General features: G+C 33.1%; 1 protein-coding gene across 1 annotated transcript; it reads left to right on the plus strand.

Moving 5' to 3' along the window:
* The first annotated feature begins 881 nt into the window (after positions 1-881).
* LOC131853134 (F-box/WD repeat-containing protein 7) lies at positions 882-24,270 on the plus strand. Its single transcript, XM_059203956.1, has 11 exons — positions 882-923; positions 1,092-1,853; positions 7,485-7,574; positions 7,912-7,965; positions 12,476-12,645; positions 16,020-16,235; positions 17,203-17,491; positions 17,918-18,099; positions 20,682-20,907; positions 21,354-21,564; positions 22,595-24,270. Exons 2-11 carry the CDS (start codon positions 1,110-1,112, stop codon positions 22,879-22,881), a joined length of 2,469 nt encoding a protein of 822 aa, XP_059059939.1. The 5' UTR covers positions 882-923; positions 1,092-1,109; the 3' UTR covers positions 22,882-24,270.
* The last annotated feature ends 359 nt before the right edge of the window (positions 24,271-24,629 follow it).

Genomic DNA, 24,629 nt, shown 5'->3' on the forward strand with positions numbered 1-24,629 from the left:
GGCACTTTCTTATTTAGTCATTCCAATGAAATATGCTATACTTTTCTTCTAATTTATATTATGTTTTTTATCATTGTGGATATATTTTATAATACCCACAAATTTATATTATTTTAGAATCGGTTTGAGAAATAGTACAATAGTAGGATGAAAACACAGTTTTTACACTGTTAGATTATTATATTTTTTATATATTACTCCAATGGTTTTTTTTAGTGCATTATCATTGTTTGCATAGGTATCATATTGTTTTCTTTGTGGAAAGAAACACTGTAGTTGTGGTATGACTGTATTAATTTTGTACAAAATGAACTCAAAATTTGTACAAAATATTGTTGTATGTGTGTAAGGCTAACTATTGTTGTATTATGTCAATGTAATTGAAGGCAATCCTTCATTTCTACATTTTGTTGTTATAAACATCTGGCCGTGCATAGTGTGGAAATACAACACCTGTTTATTCTCATATGCTATGTTCTCATGATAACAATCAATTACATGGAAAGTAATTTTAATTTTAAATATGTGCTAGTTTCTTTGTTGCTTACTTCTTTGTAGTGTCTAAAACTGACAACATACATTTTTCAGTCAATTTTAGTCATATCACTGCGCCAACTCTAAACTATGTAGATAGATAAAGGATTTGAGTAGGAGTCTTAGTAACAATATTTCTGACACATCTAATATTTTTATAGTCGTTTCTGTAATTTATTAAGTCTATATGATAATTATATTATTGTTAATAGAGGGCTTGGGTGGGTTACTTGCATTGTGGATAAAAAAGTATTTCAGAAGTAAGCAGTATGAAATGTAACATGTATTCAGGCATGTAACTGCAGTTATATTATTCAAATTTATTAATATAAATTATTTCTTTCTACAGACGTACTACTAATGCAAAAATAAAGGCAACACGTAAAGTGGTATGTATTAACAGAATATTTAGTCAGAAAATTAACAATTTTAATATTCTTCAAACCTCATCAATTATAGATTTTTAGAGTTAGGTTAGGGCTGTATTTATTAATATATTTGAGTAATTCTTTTTATTTGTAATGGCTGTTTTTTTTTTACTTTAAATATTTTTACAGTTGACATCTTACTTTAGAATGGATCCATCATGCTCACATTCTGGGTGTGACATATATGAGGGGACAAATGAAGTCCCCTATGAAAGCAATGCAGAGAATAAGACTGATAGAGAATCAAGTATGGTAAATAGAAAATCAAACCATCAAAATATAAGACAACAAATAGAGGAGCTAGAACGGCAAGACTTCGAGGAGGAGAATCGGATAATAAATCATTGTTCGGGGATGCTTGTTGAAAGGAAAATCACTGCCACATCACATTATCAAGGAAGCTTGTCAAGTGCCAGCTCAAGCCTAGCATCGAGTCTAGCCTCTAGCTCTGAAACGATATCTAATATTTCTCATCTATCCAATAATGACTATAATCTTCCAGGATGCAGTAAATCTCTATGTAGTGATAGTAACGCAACAATTAAAAACATGATGCGTTCACGTAAATACAATCCTGAAGAAATGAAAAAACCGGACACTTATAAACCGGATTTCATGCAGAAGCTTCTCAGTAGCAATACTCAGGAGAAGAAAGATTTCCCAAAAGGGAAGATGTATAAAGCTGATGCGTTAATTTGCGAAGAGACGGAGGGCTGTGACGTGGACGGTAGAGGTGGGCCTTCCGGGCGGACCAGTTCCAACGCTTCCAGTATTGGCAGCTCTGGTTCGGATAACTCGAAGGACTTCAGCGTGCCGTCGACATCGAATGCGGAAAAGTTGCTGGGCCTGGATGACAGCAGAAGAAACGAGGCGGGTAGTTCTCAATCCACTGTGAGTGCTGTTTTTATTACCTATGACTTACCATCGATTGGTTTTCATTCTAATTTAACTCAATAATGTAACAGGAATATCAATGTCTTTATACAGGAAACGAGGGGTTAAAATAGACGATGCTAAAACAAATCATTTCCAGCGGACGCTGTAGTATGCTTAGCAACAGGATATTAATGGGATGATTTAGTTTCGTCGATGGGTTAAATGTTATAATTGTTAACATTAATATTATTAGGATTCATATTATATTGTTGTTTTAAACCCCATTGATTTTTCTGTGCTTAAACAAAAGCATTATAGAGTATTTGTACCTGTACCTATGTGTGTGTACCTGTGTATGTTTGAGAAATATCATCAATAGGTAGGTACGGAACAGACAAAATCGATTTTCCCTGCGCTTCATACCACAGCGGGACGACATAACTTTGCACGGCGTATTATTAAAATCGCTTCGTGAACGTAAAATTGTACTGCAAGGAATTTATCATCCGGAATTTAAAATATAGATAATAGTCTAGATCTATGTTTGGTGTCAAGTAGTAGTAGAGCACGGTTGCCCTCGCGCTTTAGTGGCAATTTGGTACCCAATTACCAATCATAAGACCCACTTTGTGGGAACATTTTGTGAGGAGTTCACGCCTGTCATTTCGTCTTTATTTAGCCTAAATTGAAATTAAGCTTACTTTATTCGACCACTTTCCAAAGAAGGAGTTTGTCAATTATGTTAAATGTCAAGTATGTTAATGTTCTCGAGATAAAAATCTCTTTATATTATTAAATGGATATCTTTACAATATAATGTCTCTACAGTATTCCTGTAAAATTAATAGAACATGTAAAACATTTTTATTTCAATTTCTAAACAACAGTTTATGTACGTTGTGACAAGGTCACAGAATGCACGCTGGGATGCAACTTTGTGGCACCTGCCATCCTGTCTGGCGGAGTGCGGCGTTCGTGCCTCTGACGGTGGGAACGGATGGGAAATTCGTTTCAAATGAATAGCGCACACATCCACATTTAATAATAACGCATTAACTCGTACTTTATTGTATACCGGTTAGTTTATTTACCGTGCGTATACATAATAATAATACTAGACATGTTTTAAATTTGTCGTGGTCATTATTTATACGTATAATTAGTAAAAATCACGGGATCTTACCACGTTTTATATTTATTTGCTGAGTGCAACCACCATGATCACGGGTAAACTGTCATCCGTGATCATGGTGGTTGAAACACTAAATATCGGGAACTCAGATCCTGTAATTTTTACTAATTATACGTATAAATACTATACATATTATAAAACTATAAGAAATAGAAATAAACTTTATTCAAATACAATTAATATGTATAAGCACTTTCAAAGGGATATTTTTTTACTCTTACCACTAGACCTAATAGGCCTGAGTTGAAAATTATTACTGGGTAACTTTATCATTTGTATTAGAACCCAAAATAATTATTAATAGAATTTGTCTCCGTTTGTACAAGCTAATTTCGGAAGCGGTATAATATCGGTTTTCATAGTTACATTATGTATATACATATATACTGTAACTATTGTGATGTAAGACTTAGAATTTAGTGTTTATTTTATTCCTGTCGGGTCGATTTATAAACAAACGTTATTCGGTTACGAAGTTGCGGGTTCAGCTGGTTTAATTATAAACTGCATTAACTCATACATTATTGTAGTCATTCAGGGCTGTCAACCTCAATACAGCCTCGTAAAAATAAATAAATAATCTGATAAAATCTCGAATATTACCTCAATTTCATACAGACGGCCTCGGCGGTTTAGCGGTGTATATCATCTTACTTCCGATGGTCACGGGTTCCGTTCTTCGCACTATGCAAACATTCATGAGTATATGTTTGTATTTGTCTGAGTATTTGTATGTATTTAAGTATATTATGACTTGTCTAGTACTAATAATAATACAAGCTCGACTTAGCTTGTGATTAGATGACGCTGTGGAAATTATGCAGGGTTAGTATTATTAATTTGCTTCTCTAACCTCATACAACATCGTGTTTGGTCCATTTCCTTATCTCATAATCTTATAAAAAAACTACAAGGAAGAAAATCGCGTATTCGTAAGAGTAATCTAGAACAGTTGGCATCCCTGGAATCATTATAGCGGATTACTTTGTTAACAAAGTGGAAATATGATACACAATAGGTAGGTTTGTAGAAGTGATTATATTTTTTATTTTGCATCGATTGTTTTCTTTAGTTATCTGTAGAAACGCTATCCCACGTGTGGTGGTCCCTACTGAAAACTTTCTGCTTTATCAGAATAGGATTTTGCTTAGGAATGAAATATATTATATTTGTACTATTTTGTAATCCTTACAAAGTAATGCTGAATAATGTTCTCATTGTAGTTCGACTATTTATAATAATTGCAAAAAAGATGTACTTAATATATGCTTTAAGAAAATGAATTTGAAATTCTGCAGAAAGTTATATTTTCAGCAAGTAGATTACATGGGCTGTATTCCATAAAGGCAATTGCGGGGTATTGTATTGTATGTTGGACTCTATCTCGGCATTTAGCATTTCGTTTGGGCCTTTGTACGTGTACAGCCGACTGCTACAGTAGCCACCCAAGCGCCTCCCAGAAACGAAACAGCCTTCGACTTTTTCACAGGCTTCATATGGATCGACTTCACCGTTCCAAGAATTTGTGTTTATAAACGGGTATTTCTATTATTAAGATACGAGGTTTCTTAATTGAAATGTATTTCTGTTTATTTCTTATTATTTCACAGTATATAAAGTGCTTTATTAGGTAAACAACTCAATTATATTTAACTAACTGATACCTGAGACTTCGCGAAGTGGAAATTAACTTTTTTTTTAACTGATTTGCAAGAGCCAATTTTTAACAAATGTGTTCTACTTATCAAATATGAAGTTGTCCAATTCAAAACTAATAATGACCTTTCAAAATGAGGACCAAATGAGGATTAATTTATTATAAAGGAATAGAATTTGGCACATGTGTGGTTAACCTTATTTGTTTTAGAAATTTAATCGCAGTTACAAGTATGAGCTTTTCGCTTACTAGAGCAATAAATGGAAATGCATACTAAGCGCAAGTGACCTATGGGTACAGGATAATGTTTTCTTCCCGTATTGTACACTGAGTGCATTTTTCTTTGCCCGTTCAAACATCAACGCGGTGGGCGATGATTTTAGCTGAATCATGTTCCAGTAACAACAGATATGTAATATTACCAAGCTTTCTTACTAGCAGTATTGTATTGGAAAATTCATTTCTTCACTGAACCGTATTCAAAGCTGTGGTGACAATGTTTAGTGATATTGCTGATTGGGCTTATGCTGTCTATCTGTGTGTGCTGGAGAATCGGAAACGGAATGCTGTAAGTTATTATTTTAAGGCTTTTGTACATAAGGAAAAATTTGCCAAAATAGAAACATATGCCAGGCATTTAAAGTCTTGTAAAGTGCATCCTGTATTCAGATTTATTTTCGTCTGTGCAAGAAATTCTATAGATTTTGTAATAAGAAATTGCTACGTTCAAGTCTTAAGTGCTTGAAAGGACTATAATTTAAAAGAAGCAATAAAACCTTCATTGAATAAGACTTCACTACTCCAGTGAAAAGTATCGTAGACTGAAAGCAGCAGCCAAAGCGCTTTGACTATAAAAACGTTTGACGGCAGCAAAATATTAAAAGACTATTTTAGTTATTCAGTTTAAAAAGCGTCTACGTTCATAAAATCTTGTCTATACAAATTTGTGAGTACAAAATGGAATAAAACCGTTAAAAGCGGCCTGACTGAAAGAATGAAAAGAATTTCACCGAACTAGATTTTGGACAAATTCGTTTTAGTGGACCTCTGTTTCAACTATTTCAGATTTGCTTGTTTTTTAAAAGGTATTTCGTTTGAAGGGTTAATAATATAGCATCAATGTCATGTCATGTTCATTTTAGTTCTGCGGAATGGTTATGTATATATATATTCTGGACTGCGTTGTGTAGTCTTTACACCCACTTTTCACACTTTTTTTTGGAAATACTTTTGAATTTTTTGCACACTTTGGAATTGAAACCCTACCATCGAAAACGTTCGATGGTAGGGTTTCAATTCCTCGCACATGCCGTTCGAGTCGAGTACGATTATTTGTATTTGTCTGGCTGTTTTCTAAGTATATTGCCTATGTATTTACAAATCATATATATTTAGGTATTCTACCAGTTGTCTAGTCTATGTAACACAAGTTCTGGTTAGCAAGGAACGTCGCAGTGTGTCCATGGTTATTATTATATGACACACACTGCTACTAGTAGTCGCTAAATGGTCGAAATAGTAAAAAAATACAAAATGGTAACAATAGTAGGTATATGCGGGCGTGTTTCAAATACGTAACGTAGAGTGTGTAATGTTTTTTTTAACGATTCAATATATTTTTATGCTTATATAAAAAAAATATTATCATTTTGCACTCTTCTATATAAACTATAAGTGTGCAATTTTAGTAAATTAGGCTACAGAGTTTTTCATCACGTATGCATGTGTTGACTCGTAACAACACTTCTTTTTTAATTAAAACCTAGAGAACGGGAGAATCTCTCGTTCCGAGGTAAACAAGTGGATGCACGAGATACTTCAAGCTGCCCTTTGGAGTAGTGGGGCGAGTGGGTCATCAGTAATTATCCGTGACACACTAACCTTAAACATATTTGCTGACATGCACTTTTGACCACACTTTGAATACTAGTACCAGTATCATTAATATTATTTTAGTAAATAAATTGTTATGTTAACCATTATGTAACCCGATAGTTGGTAGTTTTGATATCTTCTTAACTAATTTATACTACTATACATATTATTATGAATAGTAGTATGTTTAGAACTTTGTGTCGGTCTATATATGTATCTTTTTACGGACTTTAATATCGTGTATTATTTATTTTATCCAAAATCAAATCAAAAACCAATTATTCATGTAGGATATTTTGCCACTTTGAACGTAAAGTTTTTGTATCAAGTTTTTATCCCTACCGTCCAGTTCAGTATATAGACTCAATTGAGAATAACTGGCAAGAAACTAAACTGAATTTCTTAAGACCGAGTGTTTTCTAAAAATATGATATTGTTGCGGGTAACAGCTAACAATAAAGGTATTGTAGGTGACAGTACGAAAATAAGCTTGGTATTAAATGCTGCAATAAAGAGAGATCTTGTAAATGAAAAATAATAATAATAGAACTACTGTAAGAGAAAAATAACGGCGAATGACAATGAACAGAACACTAATATTTATTTTATAATAATTTAAAATACACATACCTACTATTCGTTTCATACATACCGCATATATATCATTTAGTCTTTGACTATAGAATATAATTACGGGCTATCTTAAAATTTAAATGGACAATTGCGATCCCGGTGATCTAGCGGGTTAGCATAATAGAATAACGCTGTCCTTCCAATAGTCGCGGTTTCGATTCCACGCACAAACAAATATTTATATGTCATAAATTACTATTACTGTTATGATTGATTTTCGACATCTGATTGTCCATTAGTCTGAATGCTTTTAATTTTAACATGATGGTAAAAGACAAAATCATTTCAGAACTACATGAGCCCGTACGGCGACGCCGATGATGATTCTGATGACGACGTCAACGAGGAAGCCTGGTGTACGTGCCTCTCGTCGCATGAGGTAAGCAAAACTTTATGTTCAGTAAATCTATTTACCTAACCTGTAGTTTTATTTCTTAAAAACATTGCAACCGACGAGGTGCTGTTTAAAAATAACTAATATGTATTCGACGCGATCAAGAAAATTTTATCTAGTGAAATATCAAGAATTTAAGGTTATTTTTGTTAATACAATAATGATGAAATTTGTTTAAAGTTAAACTTTATCTCACTATCATTTAGGTATTAATTCTCAAAATTATATTATTTTGGGTACTGAAAGAGAGGAATTTAATGATGTTCGTTAATTTCATTGTAATATTATAATTACAACGATTAACTATTTATTCTATTTATAGGACGACGACGAGGAAGAGGATGATGAACCCGATTCGGAACCTGAGAGGATTTGGGTGAGTTCTATATAATAATTCATTTCATACTTTATTTTTAGAACATAAGGTTCGTTTTTGCTCTAATATTCTATAGCTATGTACGGGAATTTAATGTATTGTCGCAAAAGATGAAAACATAGTATGTTTTCATCTTTTGCGACAATTGTTTCTACTTCAGGGTAAGTGCGGCACGTTACACCCGAATATATTAAATTAAATTTTATAATTAGTTTTTAATTTTAAAATAATAATATATACATATTCTTTCTTATATTTTTATTAACAAATATGATATTTGAATTTAATTAATTTAATTTAGTCTCGATACTGTTTTTTTGTTGGACGCGCTAGTCCCAAATTGTCATCTAGTCTCAAATCTAGCAGTGCTGAAATATTGTTGTAAATGTATATTTCATATATTTTTTTACAATATATAAAAAAAGAGAGTAGTCGGACTTATTAGGAATGTGTTCACGTAATAAAAATACGATAAAGCCATTCGTTCTACCTCTATTCAGAGTGCTTGCGGCTCCCCCTTTTAATTACGGTAGCAATAGTTTCAATCAAAATTTTGCCGTAAATTACTACGTTCCGCTTTACTCAGCTTACTCCAGTAAATATTTTTTTTTTCATTCATACAATATCTTATACAATAAAAAAAAATACTGTCTTGGATTGTTGATACGTAGCTAAAGACAAGTATATTGTTTTTGGTAAAAATCGAGTTTTGCTGTTAAGTGTAATTATAAAATAAACTTGTTTAAACAAAACCTGACTAGTGTCAAACGTCGATATTAGTCGCCTTGCCCCGTGAACAAAATATCATTGAGTTTAATTAGTTATTGTAAAAAAATTAAATAGTTTTGTATGGAGAATGTCGGGGACATGAAGCATGAATTGAAATGTATTCATGGAAGTTGCACCCGTACATCATTGGAAGATCTAAAACAATATATGAATACTCGTGACACTTAGTCATTTAATAATAATTTATAATTGTTATATTATAATAGGAAGAAATAGGTAAATGAAATAAATGTAATTTGTTTGAGCCAGATTGTGAAGAGATAAATAAATAACCTTGGATAATTAACACAACGCCATCTAGTCCCACGGTAAGCAGAGCTTGGTTTATGGGTACTAAACAACTGATATAAATTCTTAGATTTTTTTGTAAATACTTAGACTATATGCAAAGAAAATACCCAGACTGATATAAACAATGATACTCATGAATACAAATGTTTGTACCGAGGAATTGAACCCGCGGCCAACGGTAGTAAATAGTGTGCTAAACGGCTAGACCACCGAGGCCGTTATATGATATTAAATACAATGTAGAATGTCTATGCTTATACAAGACGTCAATATGTGATATATGTGTGAAAGTGAATCACAATGGCTGAACGGCCGTTGTTAGGTGTCGCACAAAAGCTTCAACCGTTTCTATACAATTTAATACCGGCTGATACCTTCTTTCATGCCATTTGTGTGTATAAAATGTACCCGACTTCTGTATTATCTTGCAACGTTCTGGACATTGGGTGTCGTATCTGTATATAATATACTAGCTGTGCCAGCTGTTTCACCGGCATCAAATTTATAGCCTATGTTTTATTCTTATGCTATTTGTACTGTAAAGTTTCATTAAAATGCGTTTACTAGTTTTTGCCTGAAAGGGTAAAAACATCTAATAATTCATCTATACTTAAAAACTTTCGCGTTTATAATATTGATAGATAAGATAAAGCTGAGGGTTTTGTTTGTTTATTTGAGAGTGCAAATCTCTTAAACTACCAGTAGGATTTAAATAATGTTTTAAGTATATCTGTATATTAGTCTAATCTAAATAGTATCTAAATAGTAGAATTTAAGCTTAGTCTAGAACTAGACTACGCTGTGTGAATTGTCCTGAGTTATTATTATTACATTATGTGTTTTTTTCCAAAATAATTGAGTTTAAGTTTTTCTATACGTAGTTACATATACATAGTTCAAGCTCTGTTAGTTGAGGACTAGATGGCGCTGTTTTCTTTTTAGTCACTTATTTATAAATAAATTTAAAACAATTAGAATTGTGGGTACACTCTTGTGGGTAATGAATGTTTTTATCGTTATTGCACACCAAACCAAAATTATTTGTACTAGATAATTTGATGATTAAAGAATGTTCAATGACATGTATTCTTTACACATTTATTTATTTAGTCTATATTGCATATTGGTATTTTCATATAAGTACTAATGTATTTATTTATCAGTAGTAGAAATTTTTTAGGGTATGTCAAATATTTGATATATGAATTTTTTATTATGAACAGTGTTTTATTTATCCGAATTCAGAAATTCAGACACGAAAATGAAATATTGGCCAATATATTAACGAAATATACGTACGTCACGAAATTTCGTCCAGAAACAATAGATATTTTTAGGGTATGTCCAATATTTGGTACAGGATTTTTTATTATGTCCAGTTTATGTATTTCGTAATGATTTTATTTCTTCGAATGTCCAATACTTGCTTTTCATGTGTGAAACTAAAAATAAATATTAAAAGCTAGTACTGCGATGGACGGATAAAATAACATCATTTTGGTTTGCATCCCTGATAGGGCTGAATAAATGTTTCTAAATTTAGATTGCGTAAATAAATTTTAATGGATGTATACAAAGATTTATTTATGTAAGTGATTCGATCTTGAATTATGTAATGGTACCAATGCATGATATCTAAATATGTAATGTTATCAATGCATTGCAATGGTTTATTCATCTCGACACTCTAAATACATAAAAACAAGACAACATGGTACTGCCTGTGTTTGTCTTTATTTGTATCTGGTAACGTCAACTGTGTGTTTAGGGAAAAAGAAATTAATTTTAAATAATATAAAGTTTGAAAATAGCAAATTATTAACATACAGTTAGTTAATAGGAGGCACAGGGTTAGGCACGCCTACCACCCTATTACAGCGTATGGTGGTAGCATTAGGGGCTGTTTATAAATTGCGTTACACTAATTACGTGATTTTTTAATCTTCCCGCGTCTTTGTCACCGTTTGTCACATTTATCCTTAGTGTGCCATCACATATTTTTGTTAATAGTTCGTGTTTTAATATAGTTAAATATTTTAGATATTTAAAATATGACGTTACGAAATTTAGGACGCCTCTTACCTCGCTGTCACACAATGTCGCACTATTGTTTCCTGCCCCCTCCCTAACGTGACTTAATTGTTCGATGTGCCCTTACATCAAAGGGTGACGTGTCGGAACTCGCGAATCAAACGGCCGATCGTATCCACCCGCGTAATAAAGGCATACAGAATGTGCATGCACGTAATCGTTGTCTATAGGCGAAATTACAAGGTGCAGAGGCGTAACAATTTAGTTTCAGGAATGGCGACGAGGCATGAGGATTATCACGGCCATCACGTGACTATATGCATATTGCTGTTCATGTATATGAGAGACGGTTGCCATTTCCATTAGGTGGGCGGGCAGATTCATTGATATTAAGTCACACAAAACAATGTAGTTGCATAGTATTGTCGCGTTGTCGACTGCGTGCCATAGAAATGGGCGCGTAGCCGATTGATTTTTACTCGGTTGTCACATTGGAAACCTTGTTCTAAATTCAAACTGTCAATATTTATTTTTACTATTCAACTGTTACAGCGTTTTTTTTTGGTTTGTTTTATCCTTATAGGAAAGGCAAAGAGTCTAAGCTTATACAGCCGTGTTGTTACGTCATTTTATTTCAACCTATGTTCTTAATTACAAAAGTGTATAAACACTACAACGGATTTCATGACGGAGGAGGTTAGTTTATGGATATTTACGAATAATATATCGGAATACTACTGTGTAAATACTTCATACTTCCTTTCCTTTATAAAAATAATATCTCAAGTATCTCTAAATATTAAACATAGTGACAAAATTAACTCTGTTATCAGTGGACAATAGGTAAATTATTTATTTACATCTTCAGCACACATACAATAATAATTGATTTCACCTATTTCAGACGCCAAGGAACCTCATTTATATTTTCGGTTGGAGGGTAAGATACGGCAGTGAAAATTACAGGAAACTAATATATAAGATCATAGTCTTTCGGAATGGTAAAATGTGAGGGATGCAGCAAGCGTCACTTAATGACGTGATGTACGTAGGGCTGTTTTCTTGTATAGACGGCGGTTATCACCTATCAAGTGCATCTCCAGTTAGCCATTCTGTTACCAAAAAGTCTAAATATTTAAAAAATAAATTTGAAATGTCTAACTTTAATTTCAAATCATCAGAATCTCAGTAAATTCATGGCGTACTTACTCCTTACAGTAGGTACTTATCTGTTTGATCTTTCTGATCTCTGAAATGACAGGACCGACTTACAGGACGACTTACTTACGGACTTTATTTCTTGTATTAAAAAAGTATAATACCGCGCGAATGAAGTCACAGATAACAACTAGTGTAGAATAAATCTTAACGCACCTTCATGTATTGGTACGTTTTACAGAGGAAAAGGCGTTACGAACCACCTGTGCCACCGCCACAGTCGGCCAAGAAATTCTGCCATGAGGGTTCAATTGCTAACGCTGTCGGTCAAGATGGTAACTGGCATAACATCCAAGGCATCGCCCCCGCCGCCGTCCAAGGTCCACCTGAGATGAAGCAGTGGCTAAACAAGTAAGTGTTTTGTACTAGCCAGTCAATGTATCCATGTCTCGCCTGGATTGTATATCATCAGTACCAAATTTTATATACAACTAAGGTGACAATCAAGCCTGTCTGATGGTATACGGTTTCCGTGGTCTATGGACGCCTGAAATACCTGGGGTGTCACGTGCGTGTTGTATACTCTGAAGAATCCTGAATATACCCTTCTTGATCGATTCACCGATTATTTAAAAAAATGTATTTATATCTCTATTAAATAGTGTAGGGGTTGGTGATGGAAGGGTGAAAATGTATCATTTTAATGCCACAACGTAACAAATAAAAATTCTGTCAAAAACCTGCCGTGTATTCGTCTAAAATTTCATCAAATTCGGTTAAGCCGTTTCGGAGAAGTATGGCATGTAGCATTTACATGATAATTTATATATTAGAGATAAAAGTTTATAGGATTTTGTACAGTGACAGGACGTCATGACTAACATTTTTTTTCTTATAAGTAAATCTTTTGTGTAAAGGTAAATGTCACATCATATACATCCTATATGGACCGTTTCCGTTTTCGTTTATTACTTATAAGGCAATTATAACTGTTAAAAAAAAAACAAAATCAATCTACAGGGTAAAATATTAGTTTTTCGCAGACCTCTGTCGATAGTTCAATGAGGGATCTTGTAAAGATTCTGCAGGAAATTATTGATATTTTAAATTCAATAGAATCGGTCACATTGAATATCGGTACTGAATGAGAGGTTTCTATTAAAATTAATTGGAATGTCTACTCTGGAATTGAAATGAAATAAAATCACATTTCCAATTGAAATGAATTGCGTTCTCTATAAAGAGTTTTATATTTTTAAATTCCGCAACTACTTTACAAAGTGCTTTTGCCTCTAAAGCACTCAAAGGATTTTAATTTACGTTTTTCAGTGACCCTTTTTATGGGATGACCTCTACGTACATTTTAATTTACAGAGTTGTTGTAAAGGGGGTATTAGTGTTCATGTTATTGAACGACTAAAAAGCGAGAGAGACTCAAAATAAAAAAAATAAGTATACTAAAAATAAATATCTCTCCAATTAGAATAGAAAACTGTGCCTGAAATTATAGGGTTGTTGTTTGGAGCGTACTAGGGTTAGTGTTTATGGAAGTGAACGCCTCAAAAGTTATGTAGAGACCTCAAAATATAAAATCAACGTAGTACACGTAAATATTTCTCCAATTCAAATAGAAACCTGTGCTTGAACAGCCTGAAATCGTAAAATATTAAGTCAAGTATATTTTGTAGTTTTGTAGGCAGCATTCACAGAGTGAAGAATGCAATGACCTACATCATCTGACCTACATATGTCTCTGTAAATATACAAACAGTACATACATGTATATAAAAGTATGAACAATATTATAAAACAAGTCTGCTATAACATGAAACGTGCTTATGAACAAAACAAACTAGATTTACGCGTGATCAGTACATTCTGCAGTAGGTCGAATATAATATAAATAAATAATCAGACACATGATCAGAACAGTAGCATATTAAACAAATATCGTTTTTCCTGTATAAGTATGGAAGATGCTAGGTTAATACTTAATATATATATATATTGTATTATTATCTGTCTACTTCATAAATGTGGTATTTAGGAAAGGAATAAGTTCTGAGAATAGTGTGTAAGAAAATCATACCTAAAAAAGCAATATTTAGGCATATGTATGTTTTTATTTTGTTATCGACATATATATTTTCTGAAACAATATTGATCGTATGGACACGATTGAAGATTTTCTCTTTGAAGATTTATGGTGCACTTAGTAAAGTAATGATTTATAGAAGAAAGAAATGAATAGGAAAAACTTAAATAGGAAATCTTAGAATGTAGAAATTTTTTAAAGGAAGGATTGGTGGTTTTTGTTAATAATATTAAAGTAACAAGAACATACATCTAATACAATAATATACAAGTTTATAATATCAGAGAGAGCTATATTCTGTAATCAAATTTGTCAGTGATCTCTACAGTAATTGCATTGGTTAGTTAGTAGTTGCAACCGGAGAGGCTACTTGATAGTTGTTTAGTTTTGACGAAGTTAGACCACACAGCGAGGCACACGTATTAAATGTCAACCACGCGACTAATTGAGAATTTGCCCTGTAAGCAACTTCATATTTAGTCTGCCATACCGAATGACAAGTAATATGAACATACCTAAGGCACTTTGTAGCGTTTAATACTCAGTCTGGTCTTAATGAAGTATGCATTTAAAGTACCTATTGAACGTAGAGTAATGTTCTCTCATCTTTTTGAAGGTATTGTTTTCATAGCACATGGAGAAATTTTGAGTCATTTTTTGTTAAGAGCACTCGTGACGACACGTTTGCATATAGAAGAAGACGTGATGGTTTGCATCGCTCTGTTAATTGTTAATCGCTATAATTGTTCTTAGTACGATAGCAGGTTGTAATATAGATTAATTTCTTATAGGGGCGGTGCCAATTGTTATTAGTATTAATTGCCCTCTGTGGCCTGACATTGGCGCGTTCATTGTGTGAGAAAAATATACAGAAAACTTAAGCCTGTGTATTATAATAAAAATTAATTTTATTATTATTTATTTATAATAGTTGTTTTTTATTAAGATTTAAGTGAGTTCTTATTTTTAGGTTTTACTACTTTACGAATATTAATGAAAAATCGGTGGTAATAATATTTTTCTATTTTAGTTTCATTAGGTAAATAACAGTTTCTTTGAGACCTAACTTTTCGAAGATTGAAGCGAATATAGCGCGACGTCGACTAACGTCTAGGAACGTCTTCTAAGCTAAACAAAAATACAACATTAGGATGTAGATTTATTAGTTTTATAATAATTTAATACTTTACTATTAAACCTCAATAATGCACTGAATCAAAGTTGTAATTTTGTGGGTGATATGATATTTACTAGATCATCTAGTGTGCAATAAACATAAATATATTAATATTAATTGACCGGCGGTGTATGCGACATGGTACACGTGTACAGTTGTAATTCGTCGTCTATTGATAATACTCAAACGACAAAAATAAATAAAGCATCTATAAAACGCCATCTATTATTTTGTCAATATATTTATAATTAAAATAGTAGATGCCATTTTAAAAATAGTTGATCCTATTACATTATATTCTATTATATATTATTAGGGTCTATTTTTAACTTTGTTTAACATATTTGATAATTTCTCCCTAACGTGAAATCACTATGAGCACCTTAATCTTTTGACGCTCCTACGATATATCTCCCGTTTGTATAATGTGCACAATAATCATTTGTTTAGTGGTTTTGTCGTACAAAAGAGACGATTATACAAGTTTATTCAAATGTATCGTATTGATCACAGGTTTCAATCATGGTCAAACAATGAGAAGTTCCAAGCTATTGATGCTCTGATCAGTCGCTGCCCCAATAGTCACGTCCGGTACATGATGAAGGCCATCGAACCGCTGTTCCAGCGGGATTTCATCTCCCTGCTGCCGAAGGAGCTGGCTCTCACTGTGCTGGGTTACTTGCAACCTAAGGACTTGTTAAGAGCCGCGCAGACTTGCCAATATTGGAGGTAACGTTCATTTAAACAATAATCTTTACTACTTGTGAATAATATTAAAAAGATGTAAGATTGTGAGCTTGGTAGGTGGTTCTGTAACTACTGAATCGATTGTGAAAATTCTTTTACTAATAGAAAGCCACGTTACTTATAAGTGTCATAGACTTTGCAACATCACGCTGCGACTAATATATGCGGAACTGCAATAAAAAGTATTGCAAAAACGAGGAAAATGTGCCGCAGGTATACTTTGTACAATGTTGTCAGCGTGGGAGATTGCCTTATAAGACGTGTATTGTTAAAGGTATTGATAAGGCATCGAGATTGTGTGTATTGGATAAGGCATCCAAATTACGGAGTATCTAGACATGACATCCTACGTATGAGAGATACCATGAATGATCTTGAATATGAATATATATACCATGAATATATATACATATATGGTGCCCCATGTATATATAAATATATATAAACCACCACTTATCATCAAGATGGGCCGCCATCTTATTTGACTTATCAATTACATAAAATGTTAATATCTTGTAGCGAAATAATGTTAATTGTTAATTATTGGAAAATAAAATATCAATCGAATTGGGTTTTGATAGTAAAAATATTCAGAATCTTGAAGAGCAAATATGGACCAGTACAATTGTTTATTTATATAGCAGACTCAAGTCCGCTTGAGAATAGATCTGTCTGTATAAATAATTCTGTCTATCTGTCTTTAGATTCTATAGATATCGATCTAGAGTGGCCTCAAGTTATATACAAATATAGAGAGAGATAAGTCTAAAGGTGTGCTAGAAGAAAAATTGCAGTGCTCCATTTGATCTACCCTGTTCTTGTTGTATAAAAATAATAAAGTTTTCGTATACTTTTAATAAAATGTATGTTTTTAAATCGCAATGGCATACACACATACTGGCGAAAACTTTTTTTTCTATATAATCTGTTTAACCTGACTGACCTACAGATTCCTGGCAGACGATAATCTTTTGTGGAAAGAGCAATGTCGACGCATCGGCATCACTACACTCAAGAAGATGCCGCGGTCCATTCCGCGCTTCACCAGTCCATGGAAGGCGGCTTATATGCGTCAGTACTTGATCGAGAACAACTGGCTGTATAAACCGGTTCATAATCCCATCATAATGCGCGGTCACGATGACCACGTCATCACCTGTCTGCAGTTCTACGGGAATCGCATCTTGAGTGGCAGTGATGATACTACGCTGAAAGTGTGGTCGGCGGTAACAGGAAAGGTGCGTTGGATTTTCGACACATTGCAAATAGGATTAAGATTTTTTTTCAATAGAACAATATTTTTGATTTATATAGATTGGGACTGAAAGGCACTGAGTGATAATGTTATTTATTTAGATGATCCCTCATTTTTAGCATACTGCATTATATAATACAAAGATTTATGTTAACTAGTGGTCACCCAGTGTTCGAAATTAGACTGTAATTAATTAACATACAACAAGACTATAGACAAATGCTATTAAAGCCAAAACAATATTAATTTATACTCAAATTTACCTCACATTTTAACAACAAAAGTATATATGCATGTATATGTAATGTTTTTTAGTTAGAAAACCGCTAGAGCTACCGAGTCCGTCACTATTTTTATGCCCATATACATGAAAACATTTTGTGTTATGTTTGTCCCTTATTTTTGACAGTGTCTGCGTACTTTGGTCGGACACTCGGGCGGTGTGTGGTCTTCTCAAATGGTCGGAGATCTGGTCATCAGCGGTTCAACCGATAGAACTCTCAGGGTGTGGAATGCTAAGAGTGGGCAGTGCTTGAAGGTTCTCGCTGGCCACACCTCCACTGTGCGCTGCATGCATCTGCATCAGGACAGGTAAATGGCAAATATATAATCTGTATATAATTACTACACTTGTTTTAGGAATCGTCCATCCATCCATCTACCAGTATTTTACAACTATCTCATTTTAGCTACCTCTTTACTACTTTTGTACTTTAAATTAAAATTTGTGAGATGTGCAAAATGGAGTGAAAATTGTAATGATCTTATATAATTTTACCCGCGATTTTGTTCACATGCCATTTTTTATTTAATGAAACAATTAAAGTTTCTAAAATTAATGTCCGTATAATATTAGCTATCTGCGAAATAAAGTCCCGTCAAAATAGGTCCATGACGTATAGAAACAGATATGACATAAATACACTAAAACGAATAACTAGTTGATGTAAGTACTATATACTTATATCAAATAATATTTTTTTCTGTTAGTCTGTCTATCTGTTTATTTCTTTGTATAGATGACTACATTACTTCACTGTTCTGCTTCTGTCTACTCTGTGGTTGTCAAACATTCTAAGCCATATCATATCAGTATATTTATATAAAGAATAGGTAAATATAGTGGTATATATAATACAATATAGGTAGGTAATACAATAATAGTGGTGTACTCTATTCCTGTTACAGTAATATATATTCAGCTAAATGTAGGAATATCAAATGTTGTTTCCACCTCAAAGTAGACAGTTGACAACACCTTTGCGTACCTTGCCTATATATATATGATTTCCCAACTAAATCTACATGTCTATACAAATGCACTATTTCCATTTGTATGGATACATACTATGATTGTATACCAAGCCTGCTTAATGTACGTTTATCTTCATGGCTACCTTCGTAACGTAATCATCTATGGCAAATCAGTTGAATTGCGAAGCATGTTTGTAATTTATGCGTAATTATTGTTCCTGCCGCATACACGATTGGTTTTCATTAATTAATGCCCTTAATTAATGTTTAATTAATATTAATGATGTTATGCACATTACAATTTGATTTGTTGAATGTTTTCGTGGTATGTGACTCTGCATTTTTTGTATTATATTCACATCATAAGGCGTTTCATTTTATATTATATATATAAGTATAATAACAATATTCATGGACAATTCACACAAAACTATCTAGTCCCAAGCTAAGCACCATGGGTACTAGATATAAATACTACGATATTTGTTTTATAAATACATAAGTAATATAAATAGAAACCACCTAGACCGACCTACAAACAATCATACTCATGAATATAAATGTTATTACCGTGCGAGCAATCGAACACGCGACCATCGCAAATAAAGCGGTGTGATAAACCACTAGACCACCAACCTCGTGGCCTTATATATATTTATATATGTATATAATACTTCTATATTTAAATATATGTAATTCTTTTTATCACTATTTCGGATACAGAACCGGCCTGAAATAATGGTATTTCAGTTATGAATTTTGTAATAAACTTACTTATTGTAAATAGAAGTTTTTATTTTAATTGAATTTTTATTCATCTTTTTATAGTTTCATGCTGGTTCTATATGAATTTCTCACTAGTAAGCAATACAATTATGCTATCGCTAAATAGTGAGACATTCGTGCTATATATGTACTCACAATTTTGAAGCATGTCGGTACAACTAGTATTCTGTTTTGTACTACTGTGTAGTAATTAGATTGCAATGCGAATATCATAAGCTTTGTATATGAGCATGTTTACATTCTATTATAAATAATATTAATGTTTCTTAATGCATGTGCAAATAATCACTTCAGATTATTACTTTAAAGCTGTGCCCGTTGATACCGCATGAAATTTATAGCCTATATGTTATTCTGATGTATAAGTTATATTACTGTATAACTGTCATCAAAATTCGATCCGTAGTTTTTGAGTGAATATTTTAATAACCATCCATCCATATATATATATAACCAATTCAACCAAATTAACCAAACCTATGTACATTACTTAGTATAATACAATAAAAAAATAATATGTTATGTTATGTAAGTAATATTTATTATTTAATGCCATGCATCATATATTTCTTATATACTAGATACGAATGTATTTATATTGACACCATAATTTACATTTAATATAAGATTATTAAAAAACTATGTTTCTAGCAGTGCTGTAGATTAAAGATTGTGCAAAGAGATGCGGGGCACAGCTAGTTTTTTATATTATTTTGTATCATATTTATTTCATATTTTTATGTCTTGATTATATTTACTGTACATTTTATATATGTGAATTTTTTGTGGCACATTACGTATTTGCTTTTGTAATGCTAACTATTTTGTTTCCATTTCAAGCTTACAATTTTATGTAGATTTATCTACAAAGTAAGGTAAAGGCAAAATAGTAGTAACGTATTCATAATTTTCAAAAAATATTAGCATCTGCACTACTTTTCTGTATAAACGAATAGTGTGCGAAATTTCATATTCTTGTCTAGTCTGCGCATTTTTCTTAAAAAGGGGTACAAAGTTTTGTCTCACATATTAATATGTAGATTAATAAATCGACTGCAGTTTTAAGTTAAATTACATTTGTAGTGAATATTTTGATGGTCATTTGTTTTAAATCCACCTTTGTCTTGTTCTAGGGTGGTATCTGGTTCCCGGGATGCCACACTTCGCGTGTGGTCCATATCTGAGGGGCGGTGTGTGCGCGTGCTGGTGGGGCATCTGGCAGCGGTCCGGTGCGTGCAGTACGACGGCAAGGTGGTTGTATCCGGCGCGTATGACTACTTCGTCAAGGTCTGGAATCCGGACACTGGCGAGTGTCTCCACACGTTGGCCGGACACACCAATAGGGTGTACAGCTTGCAGGTACTTGTTTTTTTTTAATTATTGGTATATTTTATGGCATTGGAATATCAAATAACGGCTCGCATCAATGCTTAATTGCATTAAGCTTTAGCATTTTTAACTTCTGTATGTTACAATTTAGGTGGGATTTGTAAGAATCTTCGAATATTATATGTACTTTATTATGTACAGTGTACCTATGCAAATAAATAATTTCTTTTTATTTCATTAATTGTTGCATATATACGCTTATCATGTGTTGTAATCCAGAGAATTGAGTTGTCATGCCTTTTAAACTATTATTTCATTGTTTTAAAACATTCTTAAATGGACACTATTTTCCGCATATAGCGTCGCTTTAAAACATTGTAAAATATATATTTACTGTTTAGTTGACAGAGTCAGTTCTAAAATATGTTCTCATTTTCCGTATATAACATTGTAAACAAAACATATTTAATGTTTAGTTCGATGGAGTGCACGTAGTGAGCGGTTCTCTGGATACGTCGATCCGTGTGTGGGACGTAGAGTCGGGTCAGCTGAAGCACACACTCACTGGCCACCAGTCGCTGACTTCTGGCATGGAGCTGCACTCCAACATACTGGTGTCAGGGAATGCTGATTCCACCGTCAAGGTCTGGGACATCACTACAGGCCACTGTCTACACACACTGTCCGGTAAGTTATCATACAGTAACATCATTAAAACATTAAATAGAACTGACTAATATTTATTTCAGCAAATAGAATATATGGAGACATTGTTGTTTCAATGTCAAAGTCGTTTGAGTGGTTAGCTCTGTCTTACTAATTCTGCATCTAACGTTGATTTTAAAGTTATTTTCTATCATAAAGGTGAGATGGCACTAAAATTGAGAGAAAACAATTGATATAATTGTAGTAATGCAAAAATTTGCATGATGTTTCGCAATCGTTTTTTTAACACTAGTAAATACTAAGTGCTGATTGTTAATAATTTGTTTAAGCAGCAATTTTTTTTTTATTTAATTGTATTTCTATTTATTTTATTTTTCTTTTTATAATTTAGCAAAGAAATTTTATTAAATATGTTATTGGGCAGTATCTGATAAAAGCTGAGCTACTACTATTTGAGTGAACTATGATATTATTTTTTGCCATCATCACATTTTTTTTGTAATTAGTTTATAAGAATTATTTTTTGTTTCAGTTGCTTATATCGCTGTAGATTGTTGCTTTTATTCTTGACTACAATCTTGTATTCTGCCAGTCTAAGGATCAAAGGCTCAGATCAGGATTTTTAGATTTTTTTATGTTTGTAGGTAATATCCGATGGACAAAATAGATGATACAATAAAGTTGTTATTTTGTCCAATATGTAGTGATTGCTACTATTGTATTAATATGGAATTGGCCACTGCCTTTATTTCTTTCTAGGGCATTGTGATAAAGATACCTATGACAAAAATCTTACGACAATAGTGAGGCAATAATTTCATATGCAGGACTAGAAGTTCCAATGACCTTCTAATATCACCTACAGTAGTACTATGACTCTTTATTCTAGTCAAGCTAGTCTTATTATACGTCTTCGGTATTTTTAAAACAGTATTTTGATGACTATAATTAGTGAACTAAAATAAACAATATGATCTAAAATTTTAAACAGAAATACATTGTCATGAAAAAAATTAATTTATTACCTAAAATACAAACTGGCTAATTTCAGGTCCGAACAAACACCAGTCCGCTGTTACTTGCCTACAATCCAGTAACCGTTTCGTAATAACCTCCTCTGACGATGGCACTGTCAAACTCTGGGATCTCCGCACTGGAGAATTCATCCGCAATCTCGTTGAGCTGACTTCCGGCGGATCCGGCGGAGTTGTATGGCGGATCCGCGCATCTGCCACTAAGCTGATTTGCGCCGTCGGCTCTCGTAACGGCACCGAGGAGACTAAACTCCTGGTCCTCGACTTCGACGTTCCTGGTGCATGCCGAAAGTGTGATGAATAGCATCGACTTAATCGACGCCTGCTGCGTCGCTACGCTAACATGTACGCACCGTGGCATTGTTAAGCCATTAATCGAGATTAACAATCGATAATCGATCGATTGTCATAAATTCCTTCACTGGTAGACTACCGCAATATTTTTTTTGATACATGTCAATGGAATGGTGGTCCCGGCTGCGGTAATGGTGTACGCTGACGGGGCACCAGTGAATGATGTAAGGGTGAAATCGGGTCGCTTCTCCGTCGTGGCGAACTCAATAAAATGTTTGTCACAACGGCTTGCGGAAGACAGATTGCTAGGAATGGGGTCATAAAACCCAATTGCTATCAATCCCCACTCCGCTAGTGTACAGATAGCCCTATTGTTGCTGGTTGTGACGTATCCGAATGAGTTTCAGTACGTTATCGGACTCGTGTGTGTAGTAGCAGTGTAAATAATACTCGACGTGGTAGTTCACCAGTGCGGGCAGTGCAGATTAGTTAGTACGGTGCGGTGCGGGCACAAGTGCAGGCGACCATCATCCAGATCCCACCGGACTGCGGTAATGGGGCGTAATGTTCACATGGACCCATAATAATAATACGTGTAAATCTCGACACTCACAACATTTAGCGTTCAGTTCAGTTACAGTTTAGTATAGTGTTCGTCTATAGATAGAAATGGTGGCTACCGACCATCTCGCATTGCCAAATTGAAACATATAAACTTATATATTCCATTTATCCCAAAGAATTAATGAAAACAAAATTGGATTTTAGCTCTAAGTTATTTTATAGACATCCCGCAACTTGTTTTACTTCGAATATGTGTCTATATTGATTTGTTTAATTCATATTTGCATTTCGCATTGTGTTGTCCCATAATATTCATGTGACTTCAATTTGTTTTATAATTATTCCAATTATACTATTATTTTAATCGACATTCGTTTCTTATTATTTTATTTTTGGTTTTAACTATTTGACATTCAATTATTTATATTTTACTTGTATAATAATTTCTTATCCTTACATAATTATTTTCAATATATCCTGTATAATTATGACGGTAAAGTATATATTATAATCTGTAATCGTCGTCTTACCATAGATTCATTGCAGATTACTTAATCGTGAATTATAATTAAGTATTTTATCAACTTAACATGATGAATATTTAACAATACTCTTTGCCGTTCAGACGTGAAGTTGGTAATATAACCACTTGAATTAATAGCCAACATTCACTGTCCTGGAGGCAATATGTACTACATCAATAGTAGTAAGTATTTAAAAAAAATATCCCAATATTTATATCCAATATCTATTTGAAAATATAATCTTGTATATAAATTGTCTGAAGTAAACATTTGAGGTATTGTCTATTCAGTACATTCAGAGAACCTAAAATGGCCACTGGTGGATTATACCAAATAGGGAAATTGTTAAAGGAATCTCATTGTTAAAAACAACACTTATGTAGTGACCCACTATTGCGATTTACGTAGATTTAAAACGAGATCAATTGCCAATTTGAATCGCTTGATTCTATTTCTAATTTCAAAGTCGGCCATTTTGGTCTCTCTGGCCAGCGAGTCGACTATTTAATAAGCAATTATACACCAGTTTACATATATTTAATTCACTAAATAATAATTATGTAATCCCAATAGCCGATAGAGTGTTAAGTCCATATTATAACATTGGAAATTGTAATCTGTAATGATAATGAACAAGTAATCTAATATTTACTCCGTGTCATCACTCAAT

The sequence above is a fragment of the Achroia grisella genome, unplaced genomic scaffold (assembly GCF_030625045.1).
Source record: "Achroia grisella isolate CSIRO2021 unplaced genomic scaffold, CSIRO_AGI_Agris_v1 utg874, whole genome shotgun sequence".
NCBI classification, from domain to species: domain Eukaryota; kingdom Metazoa; phylum Arthropoda; class Insecta; order Lepidoptera; family Pyralidae; genus Achroia; species Achroia grisella.

Bases quoted from the DNA above. Each gene is read 5' to 3' on its own strand.
- LOC131853134 (XM_059203956.1), top strand. From the start codon at position 1,110: ATGGATCCATCATGCTCACATTCTGGGTGTGACATATATGAGGGGACA. The intron at 1,854-7,484 runs GTGAGTGCTGTT...AAATCATTTCAG, and splicing joins CGGGTAGTTCTCAATCCACT to AACTACATGAGCCCGTACGG. The intron at 7,575-7,911 runs GTAAGCAAAACT...TTCTATTTATAG, and splicing joins CGTGCCTCTCGTCGCATGAG to GACGACGACGAGGAAGAGGA.